This window comes from Enhydra lutris, unplaced genomic scaffold (genome assembly GCF_002288905.1).
Source record: "Enhydra lutris kenyoni isolate GAN:26980312 unplaced genomic scaffold, ASM228890v2 scaffoldscaffold1, whole genome shotgun sequence".
Lineage (NCBI taxonomy): Eukaryota > Metazoa > Chordata > Mammalia > Carnivora > Mustelidae > Enhydra > Enhydra lutris.
The window spans coordinates 49,894,236-49,915,362 of NW_019154085.1; the positions used below are offsets into that span (position 1 = coordinate 49,894,236).

Below are 21,127 nucleotides of genomic sequence, written 5' to 3' on the forward strand. Positions count from 1 at the left end.
AATAAATAAATAAATCTTTAAAAAAAAAAAAGAATTGATATCCTTCACCCTATCAACTAGTAATTATCACCGTGAGATAATATTAGAATTGCAGAAAAACATTTGTATTACAGGATACAAAAGGGTTTATTTACATCATAGCACTTATGAATTTGGAAAATTGGAAGCAATCTTTATGTCCTACAATGAGAAATAGTAACCCTAGAAATAGGGTATAGTCACAAAATGAAATGTGATATATGGTTGGGGAAAAAGAATTGGAAAGGAGGGGGCACCTGGGTGGCTCAGTGGGTTAAAGCCTCTCCCTTCGGCTCAGGTCATGATCCCAGGGTCCTGGGATCGAGCCCCGCATCGGGCTCTCTGCTCAGTGCAGAGCCTGCTTCTCTCTCTCTCTCTCTCTCTCTCTCTCTCTCTCTCTCTCTGCCTGCCTCTCTGCCTACTTGTGTTCTCTGTCTGTCAAATAAATAAATAAAATCTTTAAAAAAAAAAAAAAAGAATTGGAAAGGAGGACATAAAAATGTTACCATTATCTGGGTGTGATTATACTTTGTGTGTCTTTCAAGAATGAGCATCTTTTTTTTTTCAATACCAACCAGATATCATTAACGCTATTCATTGTACAGTTTTGGCTTCCTGCCTTCCAAGCATACGGTAGAATTAAACATCCAAGCTCCTTTATGGTTGGGTGGGGCCATATACTTAGTTCTGGCTGAGTTGCAAATGAAAGGGACATTTGAGGACCAAGAATTTAATTGCTATTTCAAGACCCTTCAGAGCTCTTTTCTTCTGGCATGACATCCAGCAGTAAATTGATGGCTGCCGGGATGCTTGGGTGGTGCCGACGGTTAAGTGTCTGACTCCACATTTCCGCTCAGGTTGTGATCTCATTGTCATGAGATGGAGTCTTGAATCGGACTCTGTGCTGAGCAGGGAGTCTACTTGGGACTCTCTCTCCCTCTGCCCCTCCCACTCCTGCTGTCTTTCTCTCTCTCTGAAATAAATAAATAAGTCTTTTTTTTTTTTTCCTAAACCTTCTCATTTCTTTTTTTTTTTTTTAAGATTTTATTTATTTATTTGACAGAGATTACAAGTAGGCAGAGAGGCAGGCAGAGAGAGAGGAGGAAGCAGGCTCCCTGCTGAGCAGAGAGCCCCATGTGGGGCTCAATCCCAGGACCCTGGGATCATGACCTGAGCTGAAGGCAGAGGCTTTAACCCACTGAGCCACCCAGGCGCCCCAATAAATAAGTCTTAAAAAAAAAAAAAAAAGTTTGTGGTTGCTGTTATGTCCCTGTGAATGTCTACCCTGAGCATTCTTTTTGTTGACCCATCATGGACCAAGGAGTAAAATTTTGTTCTGGTCTCTGAAATTAAGACATAATTTGCCACATCGGTATCATATAATTTATCCTGATTGATATACAATTGGTATTCTGGAGCATTGCTATACTCAAAAGAAAAAAAAAAAGACAATCCACAACACAATCAAAATATATGGCTTTGGTTGAGGGGCAGGTAATTAGAAAATAATTATCAGAGATTAGAAGGTTGGCGATTCATATTATGTAGTGGAAAAACATTTGGTAAAGCTGTCACATGTGATAGCTTGGAAGGCAGATTATGTACCTAATTAGCTTGTAGTTTTTTTTAAAAGGGTGTGAAAAAGCAATATTAGTAGCATATGTCTGTTACTATTGAGTGCATTTGACAACGTAATATAAAAAAGAAAAGAGCTTAGAAAAGAATCGGCCAGAATGAAAGGGAATAGAGAAATCTGGAAATATGGGAACATGTAGGATGGAAGAAACAATACATCTATTCTCAAATGATAAAACCTTTGAGTAACAAAGGCTGATTAGAACTCCACTTTATTGCAAAGATCAAATCAATAATCAAGCTTTGGATCTCTGAACAGATTAAAGTCCCTCAGAACAACAACAACAACAAAAACAATTGAAGGCTGCTGAATTCAGTAAACCATTTCAGCTAGACAAACTGGCTCAGGCAACAGAAACTGCAAGTGGTCTGATAGACCAAAGTACCTACAATTAAGTAAAGAGACAGAGAGAAGAATAGGACCAAGAAAGCAGAGAATTATAGCAACTCTTAAAACGTGAGTCTAGTATGGTAACTAACATAACACAATAAAAAAATAATAATAATCTAAAAAAAAATAATAAACTGTGAGTCTAGAAAAAAATGTCAGTGTGGCTATTAGCACATATAAGCTGACCAAAATAAAATAGATTAGAAACCTGGGGTGCCTGGGGGGCTCGATGCATTAAGCCTCTGCCTTCGGCTCAGGTCATGATCTCAGGGTCCTGGGATCTAGCCCCACATCGGCCTCTCTACTTGGCAGGGAGCCTGCTTCTCCCTCTCTGCCTGCCTCTCTGCCTACTTGTGGTCTCTCTCGCTTTGTCAAATAAATAAATAAAATCTTTTTAAAATTAAAAAAAAATAGATTAGAAACCTATTATATTTTGGGTTTTTTTTTTTTAAGATTTTATTTATTTATTTGACATAGAGAGAGCCCAAGCAGGGGGACTGACAGGCAGAGGGAGAAGCAGGCTCCCTGCGGAGCAGGGAGTCCACCTCGGGGCTTAATCCCAGGGCCCTGAGATCATGACCTGAGCCAAAGGCATACGCTTTACCACCTGAGCCACCCAGGCACCCCAAAGCCTATTAAGTTTTTGAAATGTAACACCTAACTAGCTACCAGCCGAAGTAAAGAGACTGATGGTTCAAAACTTTAAAAATTTTGGTCCCAAACATTGGTCATAGATAGTGTACTGAATGAATAAGCTTTTCAGCTTCCAAGAAAGTTATGTTTCAGATATGAAAAAGGAGAACAATGGAGAAAGAAGAATGCCCAGAAGCTATAAGGTCAATAAGCAAGAGGAGAATTTCCAGAGTAGAACCATGGCCTGATCAAAATTCCACACTCAAGGTATATGAAGCATATATCTACTCAGCGAGATTTCAAGATGGCTTCGGCCCAGAGACCACTACATGTTCCCCTAATCGTCCCCTTTTCCAAATTTGAGAGTTTGTTGCAGTTCTCTTGTTCCATTTCCACTAGTCTCTACCACGGGGTGGGGTCTCTGGATAAAGAGAAGTAATGTTCAGACTTGATATAGAAACTACCACATACCACCTAGGGTTCATGCACTTGGAGTTTGATATCATGACTTAAAGGAACTTTTGGTTTTCCTCACTGGGGTATGGGTGAGTAGGAGTGTGCTTTGTGTATGAAGGAGAGTGATCCAGATATTAAGGATCAGTAGGACAAGAAAGACTGCATTCCTTAATATTCTGGCTCAACTATATCTGGTTCTCATTTTCACAAGAAGGAGTCTTTCAGTTCCTCTTTTTCCAGTGAGGTCAGATGACTATTGCTGGCCAATGAGATGTGAGACAAAAGACATGGTCACTTCTAAATTACATATTTAATTCCTGGTGCAAGATTCTGCAGACTTCATGTTTCCCCACCTCCATGGTTCTGGAAGTGTGTGTCAAGATGGGGCCTTAAGTGATGAGGACAAAAAGACTCCCCTACCAACCTGTGTTGCACATTCAACATGAATGAGAATTAAACTTATGTTTTGTGAGGCCCCTGAGCTTCGGGACCTTGTCATTACAGCCTAACCTAGGCCATCTCCACTGATAAATCCACCAGAGGCTAGAGGGACTTGCGATTCCACATAATCTTCTTTCTGACTTATATGTTGATGTTGACAAATGTCTTTTCACAAAATAAGTGGAGCTATCTCATCCAAAACACACAATTTAAGGTTTCCTGACTTAATATCCAATCAATAGTCACATAGTATCTTTTGGTAAATTTTCTTTTCTTTTTCCTTTTTTTTAAATTTATTTGACAGACAGAGATCACAAGTAGACAAAGAGGCAGGCAGAGAGAGAGGGGGAAGCAGGTTCCCTGCTGAGCAGAGAGCTCGATGTGGGGCTCGATGTGGGGCTCGATGTGGGGCTCGATGTGGGGCTCGATCCCAGCACCCTGAGACCTGAGCTGAAGGAAGAGGCTTTAACCCACTCAGCCACCCAGGCGTCCCTCTTTTGGTAAATTTTCAAAGACAAACTTTACTTCTATAAAATCTCTAAAACTCTAGAAATAAGCAGGAAAGCCAATGCTTGATTTCTGAAATCTAGTCAGATCACACAAGGGTGGAATGGTGAAAGGAGCCTAAAGGAAAAGTCTAATTTTCTACAAGAAGAAATATTTATTAAAAACCATTATGAAGGGGCACCTGGGTGGCTCAGTGGGTTAAGCCTCTGCCTTTGGCTCAGGTCATGATCCCAGGGTCCTGGGATCAAGCCCCACATCAGGCTCTCTGCTCAGCAAGGAGCCTGCTTCCCCCTCTTTCTCTGCCTGCCTCTCTGCCTACTTGTGATCTCTGTCAAATAAATAAATTTTTTTTAAAAATCTAAAAAAAAAAAAAAAAACATTGTGAATATTTGGAATTGAATTAAATTATCTGTTCTACTGCCTGAAGAAGCTTCCAAAGGCAACAAAAGTGACTATTTCAAACCTCATTCTAAATATTAGGAAAAAATTCTTACTGACTGGCAGCCTGCCACAGACTCAAAATGATACCTTTTATGCCAATGAGACTGTATCAATCAAAATTAAATAAGTTCTTTCAATTTTCCTTAATATTTCTTAATATTCTGAAATAATTTTACTATTTCCAAAGAACAACTGACACATGAGAGATTTTTTTTCCCCCTAAAATAGTGACTATGGGGGCGCCTGGGTGGCTCAGTGGGTTAAAGCCTCTGCCTTCGGCTCAGGTCATGATCCCAGGGTCCTGGGATTGAGCCCCGCATCGGGCTCTCTGCTCAGCGGGAAGCCTGCTTCCTCCTCTCTCTCTCTCTCTGCCTACTTGTGATCTCTGTCTGCCAAATAAATAAAAATAAAAAAAAATATTTAAAAAAAAATAAATAAAATAAAATAAAATAGTGACTATGAAGAGTGCACGCTGCCCAATTTCCAGGTACCATGTCTCGTTCTAAAGAGACACGTGAAAGCAATGAGTACTTCTAATGGTAGCATAACAACTTTAAAACCTAAAAATAAAATATCAAAAGCAAACCAAGCTTTTTTCTTTTTTTTAACGTTCCCTTTATTTTAGATGGCGGGCAGCATTGGGTACATTGAGGTTTAGAATCTTTTCTAAAGCATTTCATTTCTGCCAGCACTTTAATATGAATTTCCTTCTGCTCTTGGCTCGTTATGGAACACACCGTATTAGGATAAAAGCTGTTCCAATGTTCTTTACCAAAGAGAATTTCACCTTCTCTGAATAGGAACCTCGCATCATACAGTTTAGTTTCTACAACTTACAAACAGTGGGATGTTAATGAACTGGGAGGCTCTCAAACTAAAATGTAAGTCCCTACAGCACAGGGCCTCTGCTTTCGTCTTCAGATTGAAATCTAGGCTGATGAGTGATGAACCTCTAGCTTTGCATTTACTTCTCCCTTTATTCCAATCGTGTCATTCCATTAAACTTACTTTTTCCATCTTAAGTGTAAATGAATGAAAATTATGGTCTTTACAAGTTCTATTTGGAGAAGATGTTTTGGAAAGAATCAGGGGACACTTGGCACTCTGGGCGAAGAAAATTTTAAGTAGAAAGACCACACTCGGGGCGCCTGGGTGGCTCAGTGCATTTAGCGGGCTACCTTTGGCTCAGGTCGTGGTCTCAGGGTCCTGGGATCAAGCCCCGCATAGGACTCTTTGCTCCGCAGGGAGCCTGCTTCTCTCTGACTCTCTGCCTGCCTCTCTGCCTACTTGTGATCTTTCTCTGTCAAATAAATAAATAAAATCTTGGAGGAAAAAAAAAAAAAGAAAGAAAGAAAGACCACACTCAGCTCTGAAAAATACATCTGGGCCTGTGGGGGAAGATGCTATATAACGGGAAAGTGGGAAATCATTGCTCTTGAAGTCCCTTGAAAGTCCAAGTCTATGGAAATCACAAACAGTTGAATGTAACGTTTCTTTCAGGAGATGTTAAGAGTCAAGTCTGCATATTGGTGGACTTGGGGCCAAAAGACAATTGGCCCACATGCTCATTACAAAATGAGCCAACACAGCAGGGGGACAATTGCATCACTTATGGTTGATTTCAACGGACATTGCACCAATCCAGATAATTTATGAACAAACAAAACTTTTTAATATAGTGCACTTACTGCATTGGTAAGCATGCAACAGGGTTTGAAACAAAGAAGAATTCAGAAACATGATATTTTGTATCTAAGAATAAATGGCCACTAAAGAATTAAAAGACTTCATTCTTTAAAGGAAAAGGGATATCCATTTTTGTCACATACTGACAGTGATTTGGGCTCACAGGCTCTAATAATATTCAGATCATTCCATTCCTCTCTTCCTCAAAGTATGCGATGCAAGGTTGACCTAGAGAACATTTGACCACTTCCACCTCTCCACCTCCGTTCATCTCCCGTTGGAAATGAATGCTAACTAAATCCTCTAAAAGTTCTATATCCGTCATCTGAAGTTCTTCCAGCCCAGTCAGAAGCACTGTCCTCTCCGATATTCCTGAAAACACCTGAAAAGGAAAATTAAAAAGATAAAGAGAAAATTTTCTGAGAGCTTCGAATTGTAGAACTTTAGATTTATAGAGCTCTGCTGCGTATTTTGGACCTTATCTTAGAAGAGACCAGGAGCCTCAGTAAGCTGTTTCATGCAAGAGCATATCCAAGTCAGATCTGAATTTCAGAAAGGTAACGCTGGTGGCATTATGATGAATAGAGGAAAGACGGGCATCTCTATGGACAGAAAGACCATGAAAGAGGTAGTCAGAGATGCCAGTGACCAAACGAATGTGAGAGATAAAGCAAAATGAAGAATTCAGCATGAGTTGTAGCTTTCAGGACAGTGAACCAGGTAGATGGGGGTGTCATTTAATACCTAAGTAGGAACAGAAAAAAGGAATAGGTTGAGGGTAAAGACAATCAGTTCAGAGAAAATGAGTAGGAAGAATTATTTTTATATTTTTTAAAGATTTTATTTATTTATTTGACAGAGAGACAGCGAGAGAGGGAACATGAGCAGGGGGAAAAGGGAGAGGGAGAGGGAGAAGCAGGCTTCCTGGAAGAATTATTCTTAAGGATAGTGGACACATGAGAGAAATACAGCTATGTCTCCACAAACAAAAATATTATACCATTATCTGAGTAATTCCAAGTTTTAAAAAGTATGTAAGAAATTAAATGAGGTACAGTTTTGCATTAAAATGTTTTTTTAAAAGACAAACTTATTTTGCACCAAGCGGATATGAAGAAACTATTTTGACATTGCTCACTAAAGATGAAACAGTAAGAGACTCACACCTTTTCCCTTATTTTTTGTGAGGTAGGGTTTAGTCATAAATCCCCAAAATGAAAGAAAAGAGATGACTTTACCTGAAAATTTTTCAAGTGTGTTTCTGTGTATGGAGAAACAGTAACTCTATAGCAGTTTTGATTTATATAAAGCGGATAGTCTTTCTTTTTCAAAATCTTGTCAGCAACTAGAAGTAAATTTTTAAAAAATTATTTTCTTCTTTATATCATAGACATTTTTATTCAAAGTTAAAACTTTCTTCAAACAGAACATTACAGTAAACAGTGAACTGAGTGGTTATGTTTTTGAAAATTCTGCAATCTACTTCACAGTATATAATTTTGAAAAATACAAGACCAGATAAGAATGGGGCTTAATAGATCCTTCTGTCTTGAACTATCCACTGCAGTCAATGCAGAGAGCTGTATGACCTCAGACAGATCTATCTTGAGCTACATAAAATGCAATAATCATCTGCAAAAAGTAACCTGCCCATCCTAACAAGACAGCGAGTTTCCCAGTTTCTCAAGAAGTATAACTGAAGTTATGATTAGAATTCTATACATATAGGTACACCTGGGTGGCTCAGTCAGTTAAGTGTCTGTCTTTGGCTCAGGTCATGATCCCAGGGTCCTGGGATCGAGTCCCGTATCAGGCAATGGGCTTCTTGCTCAGCGGAGAGCCCGCTTCTACCTCTAACCACTCCCCTAACCACTACCTCTAACCACTCCCCCTGCTCCTGTGCTCACTCTGTCTCGCTGACAAATAAATAAATAAAATCTTAAAAAAAAAAAAAAGAATACTATACATATACATTTTTATAATATAGACTTATATAATAAATTACTGTGTTACTATAATATATATTTCATACATAAAATCACTTAGTTATCCTGTAACTAATACATGATATTATTCAGTAAACTGACATAATGATGTTAACCAAAGAGAGGAGGGATCTGAATGTCATCTAGAAATGAAGGCAAATAACAGAAATTCATCAGGTTCCTCTAACACAAAGAATAATCAGATTTCTTTTTAGCAGCATTTTTCTCCTAGAGGGGAAAAAGATAATAATGTCTCCGATTGCATAAAGTTGAACAGAAACAGTTCTTAGGAATATCCTATCACTGTTTTTCCTCTCTCTCCAGTCCATTTAGAAGGAGCAATATGGTGCAGTGATTAACAGGACAGGTCCCTATCAGTGAGGATGTGGAGAAACTGAAACCCTGGGACATTGCTGGTGGGAGTATAAAATGGTACAGCGCTGTGCAAAACGGTATGGCCATTCCTCAAAACACTAAACACAAAATCACCACATGATCCAGCAATTCCAGAAAAATCTAGAAAGACATTCAACTAACCATATCTAACTACATAGTAGAAGAAAGGGAAGTTTAATGAAATGTCTCCACTTATGCTAAATTAATGCTCTTCTTTTTTATTTCAGTCTTCTTTGAAAAGAATGTATTACTCCGTTATGAAAAAACAGTCAATGCTTTTCAGTTGTATAACTGGATTTCTATTATATGTGCAGACCCAGGGGAAACCCCACAAACTGAATTAACTAGAGCAGGATTTTTTTTTAAATTTTTTAAAATATTTTATTTATTTATTTGACAGACAGGGATCACAAGTAAGCAGAGAGGCAGGCGGGCGGGGCGGGGAGGGAGCAGGATCCCCGCCAAGCAGGGAGCCTGATACAGGGCCCGATCCCAGGACCCTGAGATCATGACCTCAGCCGAAGGCAGAGGCTTAACCCACTGAGCCACACAGGCGCCCGAGCAAGATATTTTTACATGGAGAATCACTTGAACATATTAACAAAAGCAGCTGTAGAATTCTACATTTTTAATCATAAGAATGTAAACCCTCCTCTGATGATTTGGTAAAGATCCATTTCTATCTATAAAGGGAGCAGATGTCTAACTGTTCTTTCCAATCACCCTTTGTCTTCCTGGAATCTATTCCCTCCACCTAAGAGACCCTCATCTGTCAAAACAGGTGGGATGGAAGTGACAGTCTTAGACATATGTATTTTTAGATTTCTCTGCCACATACCCACTGTAACTTGGGGTAAGTCATTTGCCCTCCCAAGGACTCAGTTTCCACCTCAATAGAATGAGTATAACGTCTATCTCCAGAATCGTGCTGCAGATCAGAGGAGATACACTTCTGAACACCTGGCTCCTTGGCTGGCCTGTGATGAGGATGCAGAAAGACTGATGTGCTTGTTATACGTAATATTTCTCAAGAGCATTCCCAGAAATCATTTTCAGTACTCTACCATTTTATAAGGTTAAAAAAATCCCCTCTCATTATGCTATCTAATAAGTTCCAAATAAAAGAAGTAGAAAAGGAACACTTTTAGGAATGGCAGTTCATAAGGGTGCCTGGGTGATACACTTGGTTAAGCATCCCATTCCTGGCTTCTGCTCAGGTTCTGATCTCAGGATCCTGAGACTGGGCCCACAACTGGCTCAGCATGGAGTCTGCTTAAGAGTCTATCCCCGGGGTGCGTGGGTGGCTCAGTGGGTTAAGTCTCTGCCTTTGGCTCAGGTCGTGATCTCAAGGTCCTGGGATCGAGCCCCGCATCGGGCTCTCTGCTCGGTGGGGAGCCTGCTTCTCTCTCTCTCTCTCTGCCTGCTGCTCTGCCTACTTGTGATCTCTCTGTCAAATAAATAAATAAAACCCTTAAAAAAAAAAAAAAAAAGAGTATCTATCCCTCTTCCCCTGCCCCTCTCCAGCTCACTCACTCTCACTCTTGAAAATAAATGAATAAATCTTAAAAAAAAAAAAAAGAAAAAGAAAAGAAAAGAAAGAGGGGAGCCTGGGTGGCTCAGTGGGTTAAGCATCTGCCTTCGGCTCAGGTCATGATCTCGGGGTCATGCGATCGAGCCCTGAATTAGGCTTCCTGCTCATGGGAAGCCCACTTCTCCCTCTCCCACTCCCCCTGCTTGTGCACACTCTTGTTCTCTCTGTGTCAAATAAATTTTTAAAATCTAAAAAAAAAAAAGAAAAGAAACAGCAGAACATAATTTAAATGGTAAAGCACTCTGTAACTGCCTAACTGGGCGAATACCTCCAGGTTCCGTGAACGTGATCACAGCACTGCGGGACGGCTTATCGTACTGCACGCGGAGCACTTCCCCGCCTCCGTTTCTGGACTTAGAAAAGCTTAGTTCTAGCTTGTCTCTCATCTGATCTTCAGGCAATCCGTCAGGAATTTCAGTAACGTTGATCTTCACCTTAGAGTACGCTTCATGAACCTGGGAAATCATTCCACACTCAGCAACAGGGGTGAGAAAAGTGTTCACACCTGATAGAAATCTCGAAGGCAATAAACACCATGTTACCTGGAATCTGACTCCTGAATTTAATGGAACTGGCTTGGCCAAAACCTCCACTTCTACATCTTCTATCTTCACATGATGCTTCCCCATCCTGATGATGTTCTGGGCAACTGAAAAGTTATTTGGGAGTATGAACTGCCAATACTTGAATAAACGTTTTCGTTTTCAGTTTAAGAACAAATTATCCTAAAAATTTTAACTTTCCTTTCATGTTAAAGGATCTAATTTTTAAAATTTTCCTAGGACTTCCAAGTGTTATTGGTCTTGCCGCCAAAGTGGCAAATAAATATATTAATGTCGGAATGTCAAAACACATCAGTAATTACAAAGTAGTCAAAAGGTACAAACTTCTAGTTATAAGATGAAAAAGTACCAGGGATGTAACGTACAACATGCTGTGTGGTATATAGGAAAACTGTTAAGAGAGTAGATCCTAAGTGTTCTCATTACAAGCAAAAAAAGTTTTTTCCTTTTTTTTCCTTTTTTGTTGAATTTATGGGAATTCTGTTTATTGCACCTGTATGAGAAGATGGATGTTGGCTGCACCTGCTGGGTCACTGTTTCACAATATACATTAATCAAACCATCAGGTCATACACCTTAAGCTTAGTGATATGCATCAATTATTTCTCAGGAAAACTGCAAAAAAAGCTATAATGAGAAAGCGTCATCAAGTTCTAGACTCATTTCCTAAGAGATAAGCCTGGTGAGCCTTCAAATTCATGTATTATTTCAGCACAGCACACACCCTCTAGAATTCCCCTGTTGACAGAATGATGACAGAATTCCCTTAGTACATTAATTAAAGCACAGCCAGAAACTTCTTCCATGTTGAGTAAGTAGGAAAAAGTTGTGTGGGTCAGTGGCATTCTGACAATCTTATTTATCATTTGTCATCTTCTCAAAGTGTGAGTCTTTTCTATGTTTTTGCTATATTTAATGAGGACTTCTACTTTTACTAAAATGCTCTTGAAATCACTTTACTAAAATGATACCTATACCAATCACAAAACTATCAAATCCAATTTATTTGTGCAAATGGGAGAGGCTCAGTAATGTAATTACGCCAAAAATCATTAGAACTCCAGATAGCAACTGTATTTCAGTTTAAAATGCATGTGGGTGTGCATTTATTTTTAATTGTGTGACATGAGAGTTTATAACACTTCAGTTGTTAATACAGAGCTGCTTACTCTAATTTGTCATGACGATAAGAGATGCCCACTCCCGGTCTTATAAATCTCACATGTGTTTATGACAACCAGACAGCACACACATCACAGCTGAAGGAAGAGAGAAATAGGCTAAAAGGCAGGGCGTTGTCATGTGGGAATTCGCACTCATTGTACCATGATATGACTTGAATTACAATTTTTTTTTGTTAATGACAACAGGCAACAATAACAGAAAATGTCAATGAAGTAATACTTAGATGATGCCCTTTCACTCCCACACCCCCCACCCAAACCCCTCCAACATCTGGTTATCTGACGCAGCTGAGAGGACCACTTGCGTTTCAACTTTTGTAACTCTATCAAAGGCCAACTCCTGTTTAATTGTGTACAAGCCCAAAGTTGTCCCAGGAGAGCAAGACCTGAGAGCCGTGCCCAGAATGGAAGCAGCGATAGAGCTGTTTCTGAAGACAACCCTGGTTCCAGCATTCCCGGGTAATTCCTGCACAGAATCCCTGCCTCCCAAATCCTCGCTTCTGTCTTTTGGTTATATCCCCATTACCATTGCCAACTGACAACACAGCGCCCTTGGCCTCCTCCTCTGCCCTCAGCTCAAGGGTAGATCCAGGGTGGACCCATACAGGTGAACCAACTGTATGTTCACATGCTGACCTACTAGAATGCCTTTCTTTTTAGTATTTATTTGCAGGCTATAGTGAGATACCAGGTGTAAGGAGATACAAGTTATAATCCTAGATTATCAGAATCTGAGCACTGGAAAAGCTTAAGACCATCTGACCACCCCCGCCATAACTGGACAAACGGAAGACCAAAGGCCTGGAAGAGTGGCCTGCTCCAGGCACTGTTGGTCTAGTACAAGGCACATGGATACTCATGGGTTTGACTCTCAGTTTTGCAATTTTTAAACTATATAGACCTTGAGCAAGTTCTTTGTCTTCTTTAAGTTTCAGTTTCTTTATCTGGAAAATTCCTAATGAGTAGCAACGACAGCTCTCATTTACTAGGTGTTTATTATGTGTCAGACACTGTGCTAAATATTATGTCAGCATTTCTCATTTAATACTCAACCCAACCCATGAGGTAGGTACTACCACAAAGGCTGTCAGAAAAATCTGAGATTCAGAAAGAACCCAACCCAAATCACACTCTAGAAATGGACTAAGTTGGCACTGAAAGCCAGACTGTCCTATTGTGCCCCCAGCTCTGAACAGGGTCCTACATCATGGCAGATTCAGCTAACATCAGGTCCCTTTCCCAAATCTCTGACTCTTGGGCTTTTTCCATTCACCAGTAACGTGCTCTTAGGTAAGTCACTTAAACACCCAAGAATTTGTTTTCTTAGTTACAAGATGTAAATAATAATTCTCCTATCATATTGCTTTCACAGAGTCATGAGAATATAAACAGATGTCTGTGAGAACCCTCTGAGACCTGAGTAGAGCTCTGCTAGCTTAAAACATTATTACTAGCATCACTTGGAGGTAGCAGGTGTAGAAAGATGGTATTGGGGGCGCCTGGGTGGCTCAGTGGGTTAAAGCCTCTGCCTTCGGCCCGGGTCATGATCCCAGGGTCCTAGGATCGGCCCCGCATTGGGCTCTCTGCTCAGTGGGGGGCCTGCTTCCTCCTCTCTCTCTCTGCCTGCCTCTCTGCCTACTTGTGATGTCTGTCAAATAAATAAATAAAAATCTTAAAAAAAAAAAAAAGAAAGAAAGAAAGATGGTATTGGACATAACAATACCTGGGCTTGAGTCCCAGAGGCATCATATTATGAACAAGTGATCACATTCAAGGCACTTAATGTCTCAGTTTTCTCATCATAAAACGGGATAATCATATCTGCCCCAAGATGTCACAATGAGATGAGATGAAATGATAGATATAAAAATTGTAAAACAATAGATCAAATATCTAAGAAAGCTCTTTGAAAGTCTCTGTGCTTTCCAAAAAGTAACGTGGTCAAATTTTTTAGCGTTACTCATACCTTCTTCTTTTTCAAAGGTGATAAGGGCTTGTCCTTTCTGCAGCTCATAAAGAACTTGTGAGCTCACTTGAAATGAACAGGAGATATTTAAAAGCTGGCTGTTATTCTCAGGATTCTCTAACGATGCGAATTTCACCTTTGTTTCAGGAATATCCTCTTTAATCTAATTTAAACAGAAATGTTTGATTAAAATCAAGGCAAGAAATAACTTAAGCCCTTCTTGTGATAATGTGATTTGAACGTCCAATAATTCATTCTCCACTGATTTCAGAATCCCACAAAATACAGTGCGGTCTTATTTAATAACCTTAGTAATGACTTCTTCCTAGGTAAGTACTTAGTAATGTAATCAGATGCTGATCCTTTAATATCATTTCCCAGATTAAATTATAAATACATAATCTCTCACTTTTTCTAATCAATGTTTAAACTAGCCAATATTGTATAGTGTTTGATTCTAAAGCCTACATCATTCCTGTAGATAAGCACCTTTTAAACAACTGCACCAATAACAGGCTATCTTACCAAGAAATCATTAGACAGTACGTTTACTCTCACTACAAAGCAGTATAAACTAGAGTTGAGTATATACCATGTTTATTTTGATAGCAAACCCAGATAATTTTATCCAAAAACAAAGACTCCTGAATTATAGGATTTAACATTAATCAAATTTAAATTCCCCCTTACCCAACACCTGTCCATCAACTTTTTAACCATTATCAAACTTAGATTTATAAAAATGTGAAGGGAGACTATCAGCAAAATTCGTAATCTGAAAGATAAATTTACATGGTTGTAGTTATCTGTTTAAAATCATTGGGAATAACAGGCATATACAATTATACATAAATGCACAAATGAATCTGTTGTTTGCATTTCTATTTCCCATATTTTATATGCTGAAAGAGAATGTTTGTGTTATCACAAAGGGGTTAGAAATATTCAGTGTTATTTGACCTACTCTCACATTTGTTCTGTATCTTCACAGATAACTTACATAGAATTTCTCATCAGCATAAATCCAATTTCAAAATAATTGGCAGTGTCTGAGAAAAAGCAAAAATTTTCCCAACACTGTGGAAGTACTCAATAAAATGCTGAAAAGTCGAGAGCTTTCTGGAATTAGAGTGCCTGATTCTGGTCTTGGGCACACTTGGCCAGGAGCCACTCACCTATGCTCCCTAGACCACAGTTTCAGTCCTCTGTAAATTGGATCAGCTGAGCTGGCTCCGTTCCCAAGGCCCTTTGAGTTGTAGGATTAAGTGATTCTTCTCCAGTCTGAGAAGTAACCAGAACTGTAAGTGTTCGCTAAGTCCCATAAACATGGCGAACCCCACTTCCTGATATTCAGTATCTTATCCCCCATTTCAGAAACAAAAAGTGACAATGTTCTAAGCATTAAAACTAAAGACAGGATTTTTTTTTTTAACAGTGTGAGTTCTTGGGTGCCTGGGTGGCTCAATCGGTTAAGCACCTGGCTTCAGCTCAGTTCATCATCCCAGGGTCCTAGGATCGAGTCCTGCATCAGGCTCCCTGCTCCTGGGGGAGTCTGCTTCTCCCTCTGCCTCTGTCTTTCTGTCGCTCTCTCTATCTCTCATGAATAAATAAATAAAATATTTTTTTAAAAATACAAGTTGCTATGAAGAAAAAAAGGGTGAATGCCTAATTCAAGTACAGGAAAATTTAGGAGAGAATTTAAACGGTGAAGATATACATCCAATTTTTTTTTTTAACTGTAAAATTCATTTAAATTACTTGGATGAGAAGAACAATAAAGGAACTTAGTGAGAAGACAAGAATTTGATCCAAAAGTGACTGATCATGACCATCATCTTTTTTTTGTTTTTGAGCGAACATATATATACATAGAAAAACAAAAATATATACATAAATTTTAAAAGTGTATTATCAGGGGCGCCTGGGTGGCTCAGTGGGTTAGGGCCTCTGCCTTCGGCTCAGGTCATGATCCCAGGGTCCTGGGATCAAGCCCCACATCCAGCTCTCTGCTCAGCAGGGAGCCTGCTTCCTCCTCTCTCCATGCCTGCTTCTCTGCCTACTTATGATCTCTATCTGTCAAATGAATAAATAAAACCTTAAAAAAAAAAGTGTATTATCAGAAATGCACAGCCAGATGAAATTTTATGAAGTGATCACACACATATGTGACCAGAACCCTGATCAATAATCAGAACATGACCAACACCCCAGAAGCCTCCTTGGGCTCCCTGGTACCTCCGAATGTAACCAGGATACTAACTGCTAACATCCTCCTTTTGTGCTTTATTTAAATGCAAGTATATGGTGTGCCCTCTTTTATCTTTTCTGGCTCAACATTGTATTTATGAAATTTGTGCATGTGGCTGCACGTAGTTGTAGTCCATTCATTCTCATTGCTGTGCAGGATTCCACTGCGTGCATACACCCCAAATTAATAATTCATTCTACTACGGAGGGACAGTTGAGCTATTTTCAGTTTGGGGCTATTACAAACAATGGTGCCATCAATGACCACAATGTTTTAAAAGTGAATTTTGTATAACTAAAATTGGTTTTTCTGAAAAATGGTGTCAGTTAAAAACGTGATACATAAAATCATTAAAGAGGTATCTGGAAGGCAGCTATGCTCACCACTATACCACCAATGCTAATCATTAAAGAGGTACCTGAGATGGCACAAAAACAGGCACACAGATCAATGGGGGAGAATAGAGAACTCAGAAATGGGCCCTCAACTCTGTGGTCAACTAATTTTCAACAAAGCAGGAAGGAAGGTCCAAAGGAAAAAAGACGTGTCTTCAACAAATGGTGTTGGGAACACTGGACAGTCACATACAGAATGAAACTGTACCATTTTCTTATACCACACACAAAAATAGACTCAAAATAGATGGAAGACCTAAATGTGAGATAGGAGTCCATCAAATTCCTTGAGGAGAACACAAGCAGCAACCTCTTTAATCTCAGCCGCAACAATTTCTTCCCAGAAACATAGCCAAAGGCAAGGGAAGCAAGGGCAAAAATGAACTACTGGGACTTCATCAAGATAAAAAGCAAAGGAAACAGTCAACAAAACCAAAAGACAACCAACAGAATGGGAGAAGACATTTGCAAATGACGTATCAGATAAAGGGCTAGTATCCAAAAGCTATAAAGAACTTACCAAACTCGGGGCACCGGGATGGCTCAGTGGGTTGAAGCCTCTGCCTTTGGCTCGGGCCGTGATCCCAGGGTCCTGGAATCGAGCCCCACATTGGGCTCTCTGCTCAGCGGGGAGCCTGCTTCCCTTCCTCTCTCTCTGCCTGCCTCTCTGCCTGCTTGTGATCTCTGTCTGTCAAATGGATAAATAAAATCTTAAAAAAAAAAAAAAAAAGAACTTACCAAACTCAACACCCAAAAAACAAATAATCTAATCAGAAATGGGCAGAAGATATAAACAGTCATTTCTGCAAAGACACCCAAATGGCTAACAGACACATAAAAAAGGCCTCAACATCACTTGGCTTCAGGGAAATACAAATCAAAACCACAATGAGATATCACCTCACACCAGTCAGAATGGCTAAAATTAACAAGTCAGGAAACAACAGATGTTGGCGAGGATGCGGAGAAAGGGGAACCCTCCTACACTGTTGGTGGGAATGCAAGCGGGTGTAGCCACTCTGGGAAACAGTATGGAGGTTGCTCAAAAAGTTGAAAATAGAGCTACCCTATGACCCAACAATTGCACTACTGGGTATTTACCCTAAAGATATAAATGTAGTGATCCGAAGGGGGGACATGCACCCTAATGTTCATAGCAGCAATGTCCACAATAGCCAAACTATGGAAAGAGCCCAGATGTTCAACAGATAAATGGATGGAGAAGATGTGGTATATATACATATATACAATGAAATAATAGTCAGCCTTCAGAAAAATGAAATCTTGCCATTTGCAATGATGTGGATGGAACTAGAGGGTATTATGCTAAGTGAAATAAGTCAATCAGAGAAAGACACTTATCATATGATCTCACTAATGTAAGAAATTTGAGAAACAAGGCAGAGGATCACAGGGAAAGAGAGGAAAAATGAAGCAAGAAGAAACCAGAAAGGGAGACAAACCATAAGAGACTCTTAATCTCAGGAAACAAACTGAGCATTGCTGGAGTGGAGGGAGCGGGGAGGGATGAGGTGGCTGGGTGACAGACATTGGGAGGACATGTGCTATGGTGAGCGCTATGTATTGTGTAAGACTGATGAATCACAGACCTGTACCCCTGAAACAAAAAATATATGTTAATAATAATTGAAAAAAAAGTTTTAAAAAAAAAAAAATAACATTTGAAAAAAGTCCCCCTGGAAAAAAAAAAAAAAAAAAAAAAGGTACCTGGAAGTTTCCGGTGGCCTCTTGTAACTCAGTTTCAAGCCTTTGGATCTCCTCCTTTAACTGAGTATTTTCCTTTACAATTTCATCAATTAATCTCTAAAAAAAAAATCAAACAACATCAAAAAATTCAACAGCCCCTGACCTCATTTTTCTAAATGAATTAAAGAAGCTAACTTTCTATCACCCTGATAAAAGCCAAAAAAACACACTATCACCTGCAGATTCTCCTACCTCTGACAAGTATTATTATCTCCTTTATACAATCAGGGAAACTACCTTTCACATTAGACCAAAGTCATAGACATTTTTCTAGTAGAGCAAGGATTGAGAGCCAGACCTAAATCTTATCAACTCCTTTCCTGGCTATGTGACAACAATATGACTTTCAAGTTGCACTAGAGGGACATCTGGGTGGCACAGTCAGGGAAGCATCTGACTTGGTTTCCACCCAGGTCATTGTCTCAGGGTCATGAGACTGAGCCCTCAATGTTGGACTCTGTGCTCAGTGTGGAGACAGCTTATGACTCTCTCTCCCTCTCCTTCTGCCCCTCCTCGCCACAAGCTCAGGCTTGTTCGTGTGCTTTCTCTAAAGTAAATAAATAAATCTTTAAAACATGAAGAAGTAAATTGCACTGTAATTGTGGACATATGTTACTTGGGGGCAATTAAAAAATGTTTTTGCTGGATTCCCGCAGTACAACTCCCTTTACATGTCAGACATACGGCCCTGGGTAAGTGGCTTAAGCCACCTGAGCCTCCATCTCCTCTTGGGTCTGATCAGATAATTGCTAACTAAGCTCTTAACATCAGAGTGCAAATCAAAGGAAGGATGGAGGGAAAGAAAAAACAGCTAATGTTGTAAGAAAAAGAACAGAAGTATGATTGTTTTCACAAGGCTTGAATAATGGAAGAAAAAAATTTTGAAAACTCTAAAATCTTCCCAAATTTAAAGTAATGTTGGGCAAAAACATCTAAAACATCCCTCACTGCAAAACTAATAGATAAAAATTAATTTTAATAGTAATATTTACCTCTCTTTGTTCATCTTTCATAAATTCTTTATCTGACAAAGGCTCCTTAAGAACTTGTTTTTTGTTATCCTCATCGGCTGCCATGATTACCTAATTATTTCAAAAAGTAAATATTTTTAAAAATAGTATATATACACAAATTCAAGAAGAAAGAAATAACTTTTACTATTTTACAGAAGAAGAAACATCTCTTCTTTGCTGTATCTTTTTTCCTATCATCAAAGTCTTTACTATCATATGGCTTATATTTGAACAAAGTCTATATTTCAAATAACTTTCACACCTATAAATATATAAAAGCATTCTAAAAATCATTTGCTTTTCAACACAATAATAGAAAATGACAGGTATTAATATTCCTTTGAAGTTCACATCTTAATCATATATGGTACCCCATTTTAAAAGATTACTATTTTGGTCTTTTCAAAGATTTTGATTTAAACATCCAATTCTGGGGCTCCTGGTTCCCCCTCTCGCTGTGTCTATCTCTGTCAAATAAATAAATAAAATCTTAAAAAAAAAAAGTTTAAACATCCAATTCTTCCTATTGTATTTCCCAAATGTAAATGGACTAAAAAGCACCCCTGCCAAACTCCTCTACATGTACAGTAGTTCTTTCTAAAAAATTTTTTTAAAGATTTTATTTCTTTGACAGAGAGAGAGAGGCAGCGAGAGAGGGAACACAAGGTGGGGGGAAGCAGGAGAGGGAGAAGCAGGCTTCCTGCTGAGCAGGGAGCCTAATGTGGGGTTCGATCCCAGGACCCTGGGATCCTGACCTGAGCCAAAGGCAGATACTTAACCAACTGAGCCACCCAGGTGCCCCTTTCTAAACTTTTTTTAAGTAGGCTCCACACCCAGCATGGAGCCCAATGCGGGGCTCAAGCCCACGACTCTGAGATCATGACCCAGGCTGAAATCAAGAGTCTGATGTTTAACTGACTGAGGCACCCAAGAGTCCCTACATGTACAGAAGTTCTTATCTGGAGTTTTCACAGATGCTCCCTAGTCCATACACCGGAACAGGAAAAAAATTACATCTTTACTTCTAATACTCTCTGGTTGAAATTTAGCATTCCCTTCAAATATGAATATAGGCAACAAGCCACATTGCATTTGCAGCACCTGCGACAAACGTCTCCAAGACGGCACAAATATTTTCATAAAATGTCGTAACTAGGGGCGCCTGGGTGGCTCAGTGGGTTAAAGCCTCTGCCTTCGGCTCGGGTCATGATCTCAGGGTCCTGGGATCGAGCCCCGCATCAGGCTCTCTGCTCAGCGGGGAGCCTGCTTCCTCCTCTCTCTCTGCCTGCTTCTCTGCCTACTTGTGATCTCCGTCTGTCAAATAAATAAATTAAAAAAAAAAAAAAGTAACTATTGCAGATATCCTGAAATATAGTTTGTGTAAAATTTTCCTTCAAAATTATCGCAGTTATTAAATTCACTACTAGGTCTTATAATATAATGTAATATATTGATATATATTACTTTATTAAAAATTTGCTTAATATTCTGATAATGATATTTCAATATAATTAATTTCCTTTGTAATTCTATATATTTTACTTTATACATTTAAAAACTTTTTTTTTTAAAGGTCCATGAACTTTATCAGACTGGGAAGGAATCCATGGCACAAAAAAGTAAAGAACATTTGCCTGCATATGAATTTGCTGAGATGGAGAGGTCCCAGATCAAAAATGAATCAAGGAATATCATAACTGTTTTTATTGCGTTTGAGGCACATTAATAACCAGTTTGTGATATAATCCTCTAAAATTTCAAGTAGCTAAATTCTCACTATTCCTATAGAAAAAAAAAAAACAGGAAAAATA

General features: G+C 39.2%; 1 protein-coding gene across 1 annotated transcript; it reads right to left on the reverse strand.

Moving 5' to 3' along the window:
* Positions 1-5,860: 5,860 nt before the first annotated feature.
* Positions 5,861-19,380, reverse strand: LOC111142212 (N-myc and STAT interactor). The gene is made up of 7 exons (XM_022495243.1): positions 19,296-19,380; positions 18,265-18,360; positions 13,894-14,056; positions 10,723-10,829; positions 10,449-10,635; positions 7,447-7,553; positions 5,861-6,590 (listed from the first exon to the last, which is right to left on the reverse strand). Exons 1-7 carry the CDS (start codon positions 19,377-19,379, stop codon positions 6,387-6,389), a joined length of 948 nt encoding a protein of 315 aa, XP_022350951.1. The 5' UTR covers position 19,380; the 3' UTR covers positions 5,861-6,386.
* Positions 19,381-21,127: the final 1,747 nt, after the last annotated feature.